Below are 16,590 nucleotides of genomic sequence, written 5' to 3' on the forward strand. Positions count from 1 at the left end.
ATATATATATATATATATATATATATATATATATATATATATATATATATAAGGGTCGAGTTAATCTATCATTGTCATATAAAAAATAAGGCAGAAGGATGGAATAGGTTTCTATTCTCACATAATACAATACATAGGTTATTAAACGCATTACATTCATCTGAATACTTACACTAAATCATATTCTTTTCATTCACTATCAGCAACTATTATATTGGTTTACTTGCAAAGCCTGAGCTTGGATGACTTACTGGCTAGCACGAGGTGTTACACCGCATGCGCGAAGTATCGACAACACACACCTCTTCTCTCTCTTCAGTTGCCATATAGTGCGAATTCAGCTTTTGTTTTTAGATAATACTATTCCTATCTCATTTGTTGAATTATCCAATAATGAAATTAGGTATAAAACTTATGATGTTATGTAATTATAGTGACCTCAAGACATCCAACTAAACTTTACTAAAAATAATAATCTAAACATTTTTTGCGTACTGCAAACTTGCTTTATAGAAGAACTTCATATGTTCATTCTGAAGTGAAATTACTAAAGAGATTTTGAAACGCGAAAAATGATTTATTATATCATTGTTCTCTTATTATCTGTGAGTGAGAAGATAAAGGAGAAAGACAGTAAAGGACTACATGTTAACTCGTCAACTCGACAGTAAGGTTCAGCTGCTTCAAAACAACACCAATGGGAAAATGGCGAATGTCATGTCCGCCCAGTTAATCCTGACATTGTGGGTGTTTTATGTATGCATGTGCGTTATGTTTGCCGGTGCTGACTCCAAAACTGATACTGTTACCCCAGAGAACTATGAAGCCGGGGGAGGCACAACAGTAGACCACGGATCAGCTCTGAAAAAACACAGCTCTAAACCTCTGCATACAACGGACAGAATGGGGCAGGGGAAGCAAGGAGTATCTAGTAGCCCCTCATCCTCATTTGGTAATAACAGTGAGGTAAACCGGGATTGGCGTAGTGGGAGCAGCAGCGGAGACTCCCCCGTCAGGGAATCTTCAAGTAAGAGGAACACAAGCAGTCAAGGTGGAGCTGCTGCCCGAGAGCTTGAGTCTGCCACTTCCTTGGTAGGAAACCTGCTGCTTCTCCTTATCTCTGTCGTCATAGCTGGTTCCCTCTTCGTGATGCTCCTCTGTTTCGTTCACAAGTGGCGAGAAAATATGAGTACTTCGTAAGTACCTAAGATTGAAAAACTATAGCACTGAGATTTTCACATTCTGGTTAGTTTAATTTTTTTGGAATGAGGAGGAGGTTAACATAGGAAAAATGTGTGAATGTTACGTTAACGGAAGGTAAACTTTTAAGAACTTAGTGTAGGTTACGTGCGTTAGGACCAGTTACGTTGTGGTAGTACGATAAGAGTTCAATAAAGTAACGTGATAAAGTTTTCCAATAAAGAAATACGTCGTTTTCCATCGCTGACTAACCAGTTGTCATGGAGGACTTCAACAGAGGTTCAGAGATATATGAGCCTGAATAAGCGGAGGTATAGAGGTAGTGGATTTAAGGAACCTTAGAGCATGTTGACGCAAATACAGCCAGTCCTTACTTCTCGGTAGGAACTTAAATTTTCACAAACAGTGCATGTCTCATTTGCAGGAATAGTGCATGTCACAAACTTGCTCAAACGCTGTATGTAACTTTGTTTACATATGCACAAACACTTGTCACATTGCAAGATGGCCCTCATCTAGCATCAATAAGCTGCAGCATTGTATGTGACAGATATGTTCCACCGAAGAAGAAAATTTAAGCCCAACTTTCTGCTAGAAACTAGAATTAATTTCAAGTTCATAAGTACGAAAATATTAGGCGTGCTTTTCGTATTATACATAAGGTCAAAAACTAAGATATGCTTTTCAGGATTGGTCATCGCAACTCAAAAACGCACAAAGAACTGAAAGAGAAGGTCCATATGAGAGAGCTGAATAAAACAGAAATGCTAGAATCCTTAGATTTTACCACATTAGAAGAGAGAAGAGTTAGGGGTAACCTGAACAGAGCAATACAGTTTTAGAACAAATTGATGACTTAGGCTGTCAACAGTTCGTCTAGAAATATAGATAAAGAAATAGATTATAAAATGAAATCGAGCAAAAAAGTTGTGAAAAATGTATGTACTATAATACATTTAAAGTAGAAAAGTGGGGGATGAATGGAATGACTTGGAAGATGTGGTAAAAGTGGATAGAATGAAGTATTTCAAAAAGTGTTATGATAGTAGAGAATGCTCAACAGAATGGCCTTCCTGAGTGCAAAACTTTTTTTTCTTACAATACAAATAGGTAATTACATGTGCAGGAAGATCATTTGTCACATTTTAACAAATATTTCCAGGAATATGTCTACCCCATGTGCATGGATATTGTATTTCACTTACATGTGCATGAACACTTTCACTTATGTGCATTAACGCTATGTCATTTACATGTGCACAAACATTGTATGTCACACTTACATATCCATGAACAATGTATATCACTTGTATGTGTATAAACATGTATGTCACGTGCAAGAACATTGTATAAAACACGTTCACAAATGTATGTCATGCGTGCATGAATATTGTATGTAATGTGAATGAACTTTGTATATCACACATGTCCACAAACATTATATATATCATGCACAAGCATTGTGTGTAATTTGTATGAACTTCGTTCATCACACTTACATGTCTCACTTCGCACCACCTCGACCAGAACACCCTATATGTGCCACTCTATCATCAAACACATTCAACAAACCTTCAAAATACTCACTCCATCTCCTCACATCACCACTACTTGTTATTACCTCCCCATTAGCCCCCTTCACCAATGTTCCCATTTGTTCTCGTTTTACACATTGTATTTTCCTCCCTCCAAAACATCTTTTTATTCTCCCTAAAATTTAGTGACACTCTCTCACCCCAACTCTCATTTGCCCTCTTTTTCACCTCTTGCACCTTTCTCTTGACCTCCTGCCTCTTTCTATTATACATCTCTCAGTCACTTGCTTTATTTCCCTGCAAAAATTGTCCAAATGCCCCTCTTTCACTAATAATCTTACTTCATCCCACCACTCACTACCCTTTCTTATCTGCCCACCTCCCACGCTTCTCATGCCACAAGCATCATTTGCGCAAGCCGTCACTGCTTCCCTAAATACATCCCATTCCTCCCCCACCCCACTTACGTCCTTTGTTCTCACCTTTTTCCATTCTGTACTCAGTCTCTCCTGGTACTTCCTCACACAAATCTCTTTCCCAAGCTCACTTACTCTCACCACTTTCTTCACCTCAACATTCTCTCTTCTTTCTGAAAACCTCTACAAGTCTTCTCCTTAACCTCCACAAGATAATGATCAGACATCCCTCCAGTTGCACCTCTCTGCTTATTAAATAGCAACACCCTTCCTTTCCAGTGAGGTAGCGCCAGGAAAAGACGAAAAAAGGCCACATTCGTTCACACTCAGTCTCAAGCTGTCATGTGTAATGCCCCAAAACCACAGCTCCCTTTCCACATTCAGGCCCCACAGACCTTTCCATGGTTTACCCCAGACGGTTCACATGCCCTGGTTCAATCCATTGACAACACGTTGACCCCAGTATACCACATCGTTCCAATTCACTTTATTCCTGCATGCCTTTCACCTTCCTGTGTGTTCAAGCCCTGATTGCTCAAAAATTTTTTCACTCCATTCTTTCACCTCCAATTTGGTCTCCCACTTCTCTCTCTTCCCTCCACTTCTGACACATCTATCCTCTATGTCAATTTTTCCTCACTCATTCTCCATGTGTCCAGACCATTTCACCACAACCCCTTACACATCTCTCTTACTCTTTCATTTCTTAATCAAACCACCTCACACCACATATATCCTCAAACATTTCATTTGCAACACATCTACCCTCCTCTGCATAACCCAATCTATACCCCATGCCTCGCAACCATAAGACATTGTTAAAAAACCCTATTCCTTCAGACCTACCCATTTTTGCTCTCTGAGATAATGTTCTCACCTTCCACACATTCTTCAACGCTCCCAGAACCTTGGCCCCCTTCCCCCACCCTGTGATTCACTTTTGCTTCCATGGTTCCATCCGCTGCTCAGTCCACACCCAGATATCTAAAACACCACTTCCTCCATATGTGTGTGTGTGTGTTGGTAATGCATTACACGTGACGGCTAGAGACAGTGTGAACGAATGTAGCCTTTTTTTGTCTGTTTTCCTGGTGCTACCACGCTGAAGAGAGGGGTAGCAATGTTATTTTCTGTGTGCTGGGGTAGCGACAGGAATGGATGAAGGCAAGCAAGTATGAATATTTACATGTGTATACATGTATATGTCTGTGTATGTGTATTTATATGTTGATATATGTATTATGTATATGGGCATTTATATATATATATATATATATATATATATATATATATATATATATATATATATATATATATATATATATATTTTTTTACATGAGTGGATGGGCCATTCTTCGTATGTTTCTTGACACTACCTTGCTGATACAGGAAACAGCGATTAAGTATGATAATAATGATAGAGAGAGAGAGAGAGAGAGAGAGAGAGAGAGAGAGAGAGAGAGAGAGAGAGAGAGAGAACAAGCTAGATATAAAATGAGTGGAGGGATAAGAGGGTAGGGAAATAGCAACACACAAAAATTAAGTTGTGCTGTTACTGTTAGTCCTGCCATCATGGCATAATCCTTTGTAGGTATGATGAGATGTTCGTAGTCTAGTGCTAAGTGCTCATAGCACTCAGAATTGTCAAATTATTATCTTGTTTGTAGCATTACTTTTCATCACCAAGTCATTCTCCCTGCTCCTGCATACATCATACCCATCCATAAAGTCTTTGTGGTGCCTTATCCAGTTTGTGGCATTCCTAGATAATACCAAATAGTGGTCTACAGGTGCCATCATTATTCATCTTTCTATGACAGTCCCTCCCACATGCAACATTTCTAGTCATCACATCTTAGTTTCTCTTAAATATTTTGTCTATAGTTATCATCGTGGTCCTTCTTCTCACATGCTACATCCTGTGTCATCATCACGTTATGGTCACTCCCACATGCAGCATTTCAAGTCAGCACAAGGTTCTTCTCATACGAGTTTTTTCTGTTTATCAGCAAGTGTAGATTCCTTCTTCTATATTTTAAAGTGTACTTTACCTGCAGGAGGTATCCACGGGTGGTGTACTCAATGTTACGGCAGAGTGAAGATGAGCCTGAGGATGTTTTGGGTGAAATCCTTATCAATATTGGACTAGCAGCACCTGAAGATGCAAGACCTCTCACACCTTCCTCATCTGAGACCTCTGAATCCCCCCAGCCCTCTGAACATGAGGTAAGAGAGAGAGAGAAAGAATGTGGAACATACCTGCTTAAGAGTACTTAAGACATATCTATCAATGACACTTGGCATGATGTAGTTAATACATTCACCTTGCCTGAATTACGGGCAGAGATTGCTGCAAGGAAATTAGTATAGCTACCGTACCAATGGTTCCATTCCTTTGAGGCTAAACTAGTGTTGGGATCGGATTCAAGACTTAGATCTCAGGCATTTGTCCTTGATGGAGAAATGCACCCACTCAGGAGTATGTCTTTGTTGAATAAATGTAGTAAAACTCCATTAATGAGCAAGACTTTATTTAACAATACAGTAAACCCTTGATTTAACAGACTAATTGGGGAAGGGGATGTCCATTAATGCCAAAAGTCCGTTAAATCGAGAATGTAAATTATGGGCCATTTTTCAATACAGTAATACCATATACAGTTCACACGCTTTCTTTTAATTGCTCTGTCACTTGATGCCATTTTGAATTGTAAAGATTGCAAAATTATTTAATAGATTAAGTCACAATTCTCTGTATACAGCCTGACTACACAGTATCTTGAGGCAGATTGAGACCGAAATAAAGCAAGTATACCCCACACTACCAATACCAAGTGCAATATGAAATGTACATGGTGCAACGTTTGAGTTTTTTCTTGTAAATCATTATTAATTGATGCATCACTTGTCTGGTTCATTAAATCCAGAATGTGTTAAATTGGGGTTCATTAAATCGAGGGTTTACTGTAATTCCACACTTCTGAAATACAGAGAAATAGAATCCTGAGAAAACACTTATACATAGTTGTGTAGTTACCCATGTAAAAAATTATGAAATAATATCTTACTACTATTAAATCCAATCTTCTTTGTCTTGGTTTATCTTCTTTGGTTTGGGGGTGTGGTATTCCTGCTGTATGGCCTTGTTCAACTGTATTTTATCCTGGACTTAATTCTTTGCTGCTGTATAGTTTTACGATCAGTGAGGTGCTTTATCTGTTGTAGTTCCACCTGCTATTATGCTCCATCCTGAAAATGGTCTACAAGTTTTCCATCACATCATTGTATTTTTTGTATTCTTGCTTTTTATTATTAAATACGCAACAAATCCCATATTTATTATTTCTTTTATGGGGTTTTCATCCAATCTGAATATACTCACTGATGAAAATATTTCACCCTCCCACTTTACTGTTTCTTTTTGTGTTGAAACCCATTAGTTAACTAACTTTTAGTTTCAATTTCATCCACATCACTGTTTCTGGGCCTATATAACAGTGCTGTCTCTACTCATATGTATTGTCAGTGCTCTATAGTTCATCCTGGTAGGATACTCTTTGCAGACTTTTATAATAGCATCTTCCTAAAATTTTATGTAATTTTTTGTTTTTGTTTTCTTGCAATTTCATAGTATAATTTTGTGTTCTTTTTCCTCAAAAGCATCCATCAGCACCAGCAATGACTCTTGGTTCCTGTCCTTTCATGTAACCTTCTTGTCCCTCCCTAGTAATCTACTCTTGTCTCTTTTCTAAGTACTCTTTACTCTAGTTCCATTCTCTTGCAATATCATCAAATTTACACTTTTTTTTTATGGTAGCTGAGATGGGATGGGCAACTGAGGCCCTAGTCAAGGTACCTGAGCCAGATGCCCATGTTATTGACCAACCCCTAGGTATGGTTGACTGTGGACCAACTGCTGCATCCAGGGTTCAACCCTGGGCAGCCCATGAATGCTTCACAGTCAGGAACACTAACCGCTATGCCACAGGAGTTCATTATGCTATACAGATAAAGAAATCACTAATTATTCAATTTAAGGACAGTGCCATGTTGTAGGTCTTCACTGTCAGCTGCCCTGGCATCTAAATATAATTACTTAGGATGGAGTATTTTTTCTTGATCTCCATTTTCCATTTTAGCAAGGCAGTGATTGGAAGACAAAGAAATGGCTTCATTTGCTCATATCTTTTCATGAGCTGTGATGTATGATGCAATGAAACGAAAGCCTTCTATCCACATTCAGGCCCTACAGGTCTGTTATAGGCTTTCCCCTTAGCTCAGCCCATTGACAGCATGTCATCTGTAAACCATATTGCCACAGTTCGCTCTGTCCCTTGCACGCCTTGCACCCTCCCACATGTTCAGACCCCAATTCTTCAAAGTATCTTTCACTCCATCCTTCCACCTCTTTTTTTCCCCTCTTCCTTGTTTCTTCCTTTTCTGACATGTTCACCCTCTAGTTATTGTTTCCTCACTTATCCTCTCCATAATTTCAAACCATTTCACACACCCTCTTCAGCTGTCTCATACATATTCCTCTTCATACCATATTTCTCTATCATTTATCATTTCTTCTTCGATCATCCCTCCTTACACCACATTTGTCCTCATACATTTATTTTTCCACCCATTCACCCTATACTTTACTTTTTTGTCTGCAGTATATGCCTCACATCCATACAGCACCAACAGGACTATGACACCATCAAACATATCTGATTTTGCCCTTAAAGACAATGACCTCTCTTTTCCACACATTCCTCAGTGCATCCAAGACCCTTGCCCCCTTACCCACCCTATGGCTCACTTCAGCTTCCATGGTTCCATTCATTGCCATATCCACTCTTGGGTATGTGAAACACTCCACTTCCTCAAAAATCTCTCCACTGATACTTGTGCTTCAATGATGTGTGTCTTTTGTCCATCTGTTTCTCTGATGCCTTTGGGGCTCCCTCAAGAGGTTAGCCATGACAAAAGGGTCTCCATAGCTGGTGAACTCCAGTGCCTCTTTTTAGCCTTTAGTACCTCAACATTAACAGGCCAGTGGTAGAGGGCAACTCTAGTGCTGTATTTTCAGAGGCTCCTACTTAATGTGGCAAATATCAAAATGAATAAGGTTTCCACAGCAGATAAAACATCAACACTGACATTGGAAACAGCACAACTGATAATGGATTGGAAGAGGATATTTGGACTGTTGTGGTTGTAAGTGTGTTTTATGATGTGGGTAAGTGTAGGCAATTGAATGTAAATGCAAGTTAGAGTATAGTAATGGTGTTTGAAAGGAAACAGAGTGAAAGTATAGATTTTGTAAAACCATATAGAGTGAAAGAAGAAAGTATACTAAATTGTGCTGTGGATATGGGGAGAAAAAGACTGAAAGAAGTAAGGGAATTCAAGTATCTGAGAGCTGTCTTTGGTAAGTGTGGTGATAAGGAAAGAGAGATAAGCAAGAGAGGACTACAGGATAGAAGTGTCATTGGGTTCCTCTATAGAATAATGAACGGTAGAGGTTTAAGTATGGAAGTGAAGAGAGGATTAAGGGACAACATATTCCTTCCAACTGTAACCTATACAGCCAAAACATGGACAGGGAATGAGGCACAGAGGTCAAGAATCCGGGCTGTGGAAATGAGCTATTTGAGAAGAGCATGTGGTGTGACTAGATAAGATGAAGAAAGAAATGAAAGGGTGTATGAGAGATGTAGTATGGTAGGGAATGCAAAGGGAGTGAATTGTGGAGTGGTAGAATAGGTGAAACACGATACTTGGAGGTGGTTTGGGTATGTGGAAAGAATGCAAGAATGGGAGTTTACAAGGAGAGTGAATGATAGTACAACTGAAGGGGTTGGTGTGAGTGAAAGACCACCTGTGACATGGGCATATATGTATGGTGGAGGAATACTGGAGGGAGAGAAATAGTGGAAGAATGCATGGAATGGTGTATGCAAGGGAGACATGTAAGGACAGGGATAAGTGGAGACTTTTGCTGTGGCCACCCTTTGATGGGTGTTCTCAGAGGGAATGGGTGTCAGGGATATAGATAGATAGACAGACAGACGTTTTTAGGTAAGGCAACAGGAAAAACAATGAACAACAGGCTTGTATCAATGACAAGCATAGAAATGCTGAAAAACATAGTTGGAAAGGAAATAGATGAATATTAGCCAAGGAGAAACTGATTGACAGAATGGGTTCATGATTTTAGGTATGCATAATAGGCAGATGCATTTAGTGCAACAATAGTTTCCCAAGTGGAAGGGAAGAGGGACACATGTGAGGGCATGACTTTTCAGCTAGTTTAATGTACCATTAATGTCGTGAAAGAAAGTCTTATAGGTACTGCGAATTGTTATCTTTATACATTATTTGCTAGAGAGACTTGAATATCTGAATATGCCTGCCAACTGTGTCAAGTTTATTAAAGAATTAGGGGGTGCCCAGGACTGTAGAAGCCTTAAAGGAGTTCTTGCCAGGCTCAAGGTTTGGTAAGACACAAAGAATTAATTGAAAAATCCTGCCAGGCCAAATACATATTGATCATGAAGGGACACAGTGAAAAGGGATTTGGTATGACAGACATCTTTGGAAAGACAAATTAAGAGAATTCACATGTGAAAAGGATGTAGAATTGACAGAATACTCAGGCTATCAATATGAAATTATGTTTGGTGAATTGTAAATAAGGTAATGCACCTGATGTTAATAATTAGAATTGCCTTAAAGAAACCAGATGACATGTTCTGAGAAGCATCAGTTTGGTCACCCAACCAGAGAGGCCTTTCAAATCTCCTGGAGAAGGTGTAAGAGCAGGCAGTGGAAACCATACCAGGAGAAATGACATCGAGTGACTAGATCGAGTGACTAGGATGGCAATCATAACTTACATTGTAAGATGGAAGGAAGAAGGGGCACATGGTTACAACATTTTAGTTTCTAAATCCATTTTATATCATTAATACCATGTAGTTAATGTATTGGTAGGAAACAGTCAAAAAATTTATACAACCTAAAATTAAGCAAGGAATCCATTTGAAAAGATAAAAGAGAATACCTCTATTGATAACAGAATGGAGGATAATGGAACAAGCATGTGAAGAAAATGTAAATGCAAACAATACAAAATGTAGCCTTAAAACTGCTAAATCTAATAAGATTGCTTTTATTCTCAACTCTCACCTTTCACACTCTCCTAGACTCAGAAACCAGCTTCTGCAGTGTCTCAGATTTTCCAACAGCTCCATATCATTGTCAAAGCCCCCCCACTCCCAGTAGATTGCATGCCTGGTCCTCTTACTTGGACCGTTGCATTCACTTCCCTCATTACCTCATCCATAAGCAGATTAAACAGCCATGGTGACCACACATCCTTGCTGCAGAGCCATCTTTACCTCGAACCACTGACCTTCCTCTACCTACTCACACACAATGCCTTACTCTCTTGATTAAAACTTCTTGTCTTCTGGTAAGCTTTCTCTTAGACCATATTTTCATAGCATTCTCTACCACCATATATATCAACCTTATCATGTGCATTCTCCATATCCTTAAGTGCCACATACAAATCCTTTTGTTTCTCTTAAGTATTTCCCATATACATTCTATAAAACAAACACCTGATCCTTACTTTGTTTATCTAGTTATTTTTCACTCATTCTTCTGAAGTCTGATGATCTGTGCATGCCACCATCTTCCCTTGTATGTGAGTTAGGGGTCAGGAATTGATGACCAAACCTTTATGGAAAAAATCTTAGCTTGGCTGTCTCCTCTTTTTCTTTATTCAGAAAGTAATACATATAGGGAAAATTTCCGGCCCCCTTCCTTTGGCTCCTTTCAGTTGCATTCTAGAACATGCTGGAAACACATAAGCTGTAATCTATTTACCATGTCTCAAGGAATATCATTTTTGTCTAATTCTACTTTTTCTACTGTGTACCATGTACCTCTCAGTATTAGGTATGTCTAATTTCATTCTCTTCTGAAGAGATTTATATGAGAGCAATAAAATTATGTCCTTTTTATGTATTTTCCCCAGGTGGACATCAACAACCTAGATGGTTCAAAGTTCACCACCATCCCACTGAAGTCAGATGAGGTAGCCAAGAGACTAATGGCCCCTGAACCTGATGAGTCAGATGAGGTCAGAAATGCATTATATATTTTTCATCTCAGTTGCTTACTCTCCATCATTGTATCTTTCTTTTGCTATCAGAATAAGATCAGAATCAAATTTAAACCTTTCAGTGAAAATTGGTGTTGTGAAGCTCACCATGAAAATGTTTCTTACTGGAAAAGGAAATTCATAGGTAATATGTTCTGAGACCTCTTAGACTTTTGTGATAGAGTGAGCTTCATGTTAGGTGGAGGTGATGGTTGGATGGATTGTGTTTTCTTGGATTGCAAGGGAGCATTTGACAATCCCACATATGAGGGTGGTAAAGGCATTGGATTTTCAGGCAGGCATAAGAGGGAAAACCTTTAATAGAATGAAAATTCTCTAAGTGTAAGGGGACAAAGCATACCTAGGAATAGAATCATGTTCTTCAAGTCAGGTGTGGTAACCCTGTGCTTCTCAACTTATTTTAGTTCATGGCACATTTTCAAGTTTGCTTGATCCTCGGGACACATTCAAATTTACTAGTATTCTACCAGTATTATCCATTGAAAGGACAAAAAACAAAAATCATAACACAAACACATGATGAGTGTAGTAAAACAAATGTTGCATCTTTTATAATTGCATATGAATTCAAGATTTTATTAAAAGAGTGTGGTTGAGAGAGCAGAAGAGGGTGTATTGAAAATGGTTTGGTCACATGGAGAGAATGAGTGAGGAAAGATTGACAAAGAGGATGTATGTGTCGGAGGTGGAGGGAACGAGGAGAAGTGGGAGACTAAATTGGAGGTGGAAGGATGGAATGAAAATGATTTTAAGTGATTGGGGCCTGAACAAGCAGGAGGGTGAAAGGCATGCAAGGAATAGAGTGAATTGGAACGATTTGGTATACCAGGGTCGACGTGCTGTCAATGGATTGAACCAGGGCATCAGCATCTGGGGAAAGTTTTGTGGGGCCTAGATGTGGAAAGGGAGCTGTGGTTTCGGTGCATTACACATGACGGCTAGAGACTGAGTGTGAACGAATGTGGCCTTTGTTGTCTTTTCCTAGCGCTACCTTGCGTGTGCGAGGGGAGGGGGGGTGCCATTTCATGTGTGGTGGGGTGTCGACGGGAATGGATGAGGGCAGCAAGTATGAATATGTACACGTGTTTATATGTATATGTCTGTGTATGTATATGTTGAAATGTATTGGTATGTATATATGCATATGTGGGCGTGTATGTATATACATGTGTATGTGGGTGTGTTGGGCCATTCTTTTGTCTGTTTCCTTGTGCTACCTCATTAACGCAGGAGACAGCAACAAAGTAAGTAAAAAAAATGTATTTTCATAAAAGAAATATTCGAGTTGTTTGTTAAGACAGTGTGATATCTGTTTTATTTGTGTAATTAGGAATATGCCAAGGTATACAAGGGACATTGTCACGGCACACTGGTTACATAGCGCTGTGGTAACCAGTGGAGTGCCACAGAACTCAGGCTTAGGGCCACTGTTATTCTTGATCTGACCAGATTATCCCTTTCAGTCCTAAGCTTGGGCTACTTATACATCCCACCCAGTCAGAGGGTTTTGAAGATATTGAAAAAAAAGTTGGAACTTATAAATCAATTAAACATAAAAGACATTAAACATATAAAAAGAAAAGGGACTAAAGGCAGCAGGTTAGGTACAATACCAGTGCCCAAGCTTTTCTTACATAAAAATTCTGGAGCTTATTTACTGCTAGAGAATGATTAAATTGAGGTTTCCTTTCTCTCTGTGCCATCCTCAGCACTGTATTAATTCAAATATACTCTAAAGTTTTGGATAAAGTTTTGGAGGGAACGAGGAGAAATGGGAGACCAAATTGGAGGTGGAAAGATGGAGTGAAAAAGATTTTGTGTGATCGGGGCCTGAACATGCAGGAGGGTGAAAGGAGGGCAAGGAATACGAGTGAATTGGATCGATGTGGTATACCGGGGTTGACGTGCTGTCAGTGGATTGAATCAGGGCATGTGAAGCGTCTGGGGTAAACCATGGAAAGCTGTGTAGGTATGTATATTTGTGTGTGTGGACGTATGTATATACATGTGTATGGGGGTGGGTTGGGCCATTTCTTTCGTCTGTTTCCTTGCGCTACCTCACAAACGCGGGAGACAGCGACAAAGCAAAAGAAAAAAAAAATATTTTTTATTTACATGATAAAGTTTTCTACCTTTTGGTTACATATGGCATCATTTTTTTCCCCTAGTTTTAGCTTCATAATTTGAAAATAGTGAAGATAGGAAAGAATTGATGAAAATCGTGTGTTTGGAGGGAAAAATTTTGATTTTTTGGGTAACACACATTTATGTATTATTTTTATTTTAATGTCAGATGTTTAAACTTCATAGTCATGACATATTTAAAAAAGAACTTAAACACTTTCATTTTATAGTTTTGATTTACAACATTAGGGGAACTGCCTTGAAAGATATTGCTGTATCTATAGGATCTTTTGCAGAAAGTCCATAAAAGATTGCTAGAACTCTTGGGGCAGAAAGGTATCTCAAGTATTATATTGCACAATTTACTTGTTTCCTCCTCCATAACATTCTGTTTTACTTTGAAAATCCTTACCAACCAGTCAACAACACAGTCATCCCCTTTCTAAATGAATTCAACTGCGGTAACATTCACATTAACCTCCTTGCCACATGTCAACTTACTCAGGGCTTTTACAATCTCTTCTCTCTTCACCAAACCATTCTTCATGACTCACTTTGCATACCACCATGACCCAAACACCCTACATCTCCCACTGTATCATCAAATACACTCAACAATCCTTTAATATACTCGCTCCATCTTACTTCATCACTACTTGTTATCACTTCTCCTTTTGCCCCCTTCATTGATGTTTATGTTTGTTCTCTTGTCTTTTGCACATAATCTATTTACTTCTTATTCTCCTTAAAGTTTACTGATACCCACTCACCCCAACTTTCATTTTTCCTCTTTTTCAACACCTGCACCTTCCTCTTGAACTCCTGCCATTTTCTCCTACAATTTCCCAATCATTTACACTCCTTCCCTGTAAGTACCACCCAAACACCTCTCTTTTCTCTTTCTTTAGCAACTTTACTTCTTTCTCCCATTTCCTTCTTTCTCCCACCACCCTTTCTAATCTGCCCACCTCCACCTTTCACATGTCATGTGTATCTCTTGCATGTGCCAATGCTGCTTCCAGATGCCTTCCATTCCATGCCCACTCCCCTTGCTTCATGCACTCACTTCATTTACCTTTTCCCATTCTACACCCAATCATCTCTAGTTATTTCTTCACACAATTCTCTCCCAAACTCACTCATCCTCACCACTCTCTTCACACCAACACTGTTTCCTCTCTTCTGAAAACCTCTACAGATCTTCACCCTTGCCTCCACAAGGTAATCATCATGCATACCACTAGCTGCCCCTTTCAGCCATTTCCAGACCGTAGAAAATATAGGAAAACAGAAATTGACTTCTGAGAGAACCCCCTATGCAAATATATGCCTTACCCCTAGTCATGCTAGCTCATTCCACATACATATTGCTGTGTTATCATAGGTAGAACAAAGCTTAAAACTGGAAATTATACAACCATCATTGCTTCCAACAAGGTTTTTATTATTTTTACATCAGAAGTACTCCACAATATCTTGGGCAAGGGTTTTTCATGGCATATGATGCCAATACAGGGCATATTCGTCAGCATTATGCACTTGTTCTTAGGTTATTTTTACCACTGCCACTAAATGTGCAAATTCATCCACGAACTTTGTCGCATCTTTGTGATGAGTAGTTAATGTAACAAACAACCATATGTTGGTAGCTGGCTTTGGTCAACTCGTTACTATTGTTGTTTTATTGTTATTGTCAAGGCAGCCAGCCCGCATTGTGTCAGTCCCAGCTAGGTAGCCGGCTCGTACACTTTCTCACCCTATACTTATTGCTGTTGGTTGTTTAATAGAGATTTGGAGTTGTTATTGATTCTTTTACACTACAAGCCTCTGCATTAGCACTACGCTTTTCACCGCACACACTATGTACTGAAATTCCATGTCTCCTTTCAAACGTGTGTAACCATCCTTGCAAATATTCAGTCAAAGAAGGAACAGAGAAGGGGGCCAAGTGAGGATATTCCCTTTAAGGCTTAGTCCTCTGTTCTTAATGCTACATCGCTAATGCAAGAAATGGCATATACATATAGAAAATAATTAATTTTTAAGTAAAATACATATTTTCAAGAGGTAAGAAGAAAGGCAAAGTCACTACCCTACAGGCCAAGCCCCACTGCAATACCACCAGCAGGCCCCCCACCCCACCCCCAAACTCATTTCCTCCTTCCTCGCCCATGTGCATCAGGAAACTCCATTATTTGTTTGCTATTTGTAACATACCCAACTATTTCTTAAGACTGCATATGCAATTTTGAAATTCATTTATGGCAAAAAAATACCCACCTGGGGATTACAGATGTGTACCAGGTACTTGCGTGGGTAAGGTTGGTCTTTAATTAATTAGTAATAAAACTATAATACATAATATAGTTTATTTATTTATTCATTTTGCTTTGTCGCTGTCTCCCTTGTTAGTGAGGTAGCGCAAGGAAACAGACGAAAGAATGGCCCAACCCACCCACATACACATGTATATACATACACGTCCACACACGCAAATATACATACCTATACATCTCATCATATACATATATATATATATATATACAGACACAGACATATACATATATACACATGTACATAATTCATACTGTCTGCCTTTATTCATTCCCATCGCCACCCAGCCACACATGAAATAACAACCCCTTCCCCCCCGCATGTGCGCGAGGTAGCGTTGGGAAAAGACAACAAAGGCCACATTCGTTCACGCTCAGACTCTTGCTGTCATGTAATAATGCACCAAAACCACAGCTCCCTTTCCACATCCAGGCCCCACAGAACTTTCCTTGGTTTACCCCAGACGCTTCACATGCCTTAGTTCAATCCATTGACAGCACGTCGACCCCAGTATACCACATCGTTCCAATTCACTCTATTCCTTGGACGCCTTTCACCCTCCTGCATGTTCAGGCCCCGATCACTCAGAATCTTTTTCACTACAACTTTCCACCTCCAATTTGGTCTCCCACTTATCCTTGTTCCCTCCACCTCTGACACATATATCCTCTTGGTCAATCTTTCCTCACTCATTCTCTCCTTGTGACCAAACCATTTCAAAACACCCTCTTCTGCTCTCTCAACCACACTCTTTTTATTACCACACATCTCTCTTACCCTATTATTACTTACTTGATCA

At 39.3% G+C, this 16,590-nt stretch overlaps 1 protein-coding gene across 4 annotated transcripts in view; it reads left to right on the forward strand.

The window, feature by feature from the left end:
• Window positions 1-635: 635 nt before the first annotated feature.
• LOC139762739 (transmembrane protein 129) overlaps window positions 636-16,590 on the forward strand; it is a 209,300-nt gene continuing 193,345 nt past the window's right edge. Inside the window, exons 1-3 of one of the 4 annotated variants that reach the window (XM_071687815.1) lie at window positions 636-1,196; window positions 5,209-5,377; window positions 11,187-11,291. In XM_071687815.1, the coding sequence (XP_071543916.1) occupies window positions 646-1,196; window positions 5,209-5,377; window positions 11,187-11,291 (825 nt within the window). In that variant the 5' untranslated portion in view covers window positions 636-645. The remainder of the gene's footprint in view (window positions 1,197-5,208; window positions 5,378-11,186; window positions 11,292-16,590) is intronic. The other 3 variants (XR_011715819.1, XM_071687814.1, XM_071687813.1) reach the window with 3 other exon arrangements.

The sequence above is a fragment of the Panulirus ornatus genome, chromosome 44, assembly GCF_036320965.1.
Source record: "Panulirus ornatus isolate Po-2019 chromosome 44, ASM3632096v1, whole genome shotgun sequence".
NCBI classification, from domain to species: domain Eukaryota; kingdom Metazoa; phylum Arthropoda; class Malacostraca; order Decapoda; family Palinuridae; genus Panulirus; species Panulirus ornatus.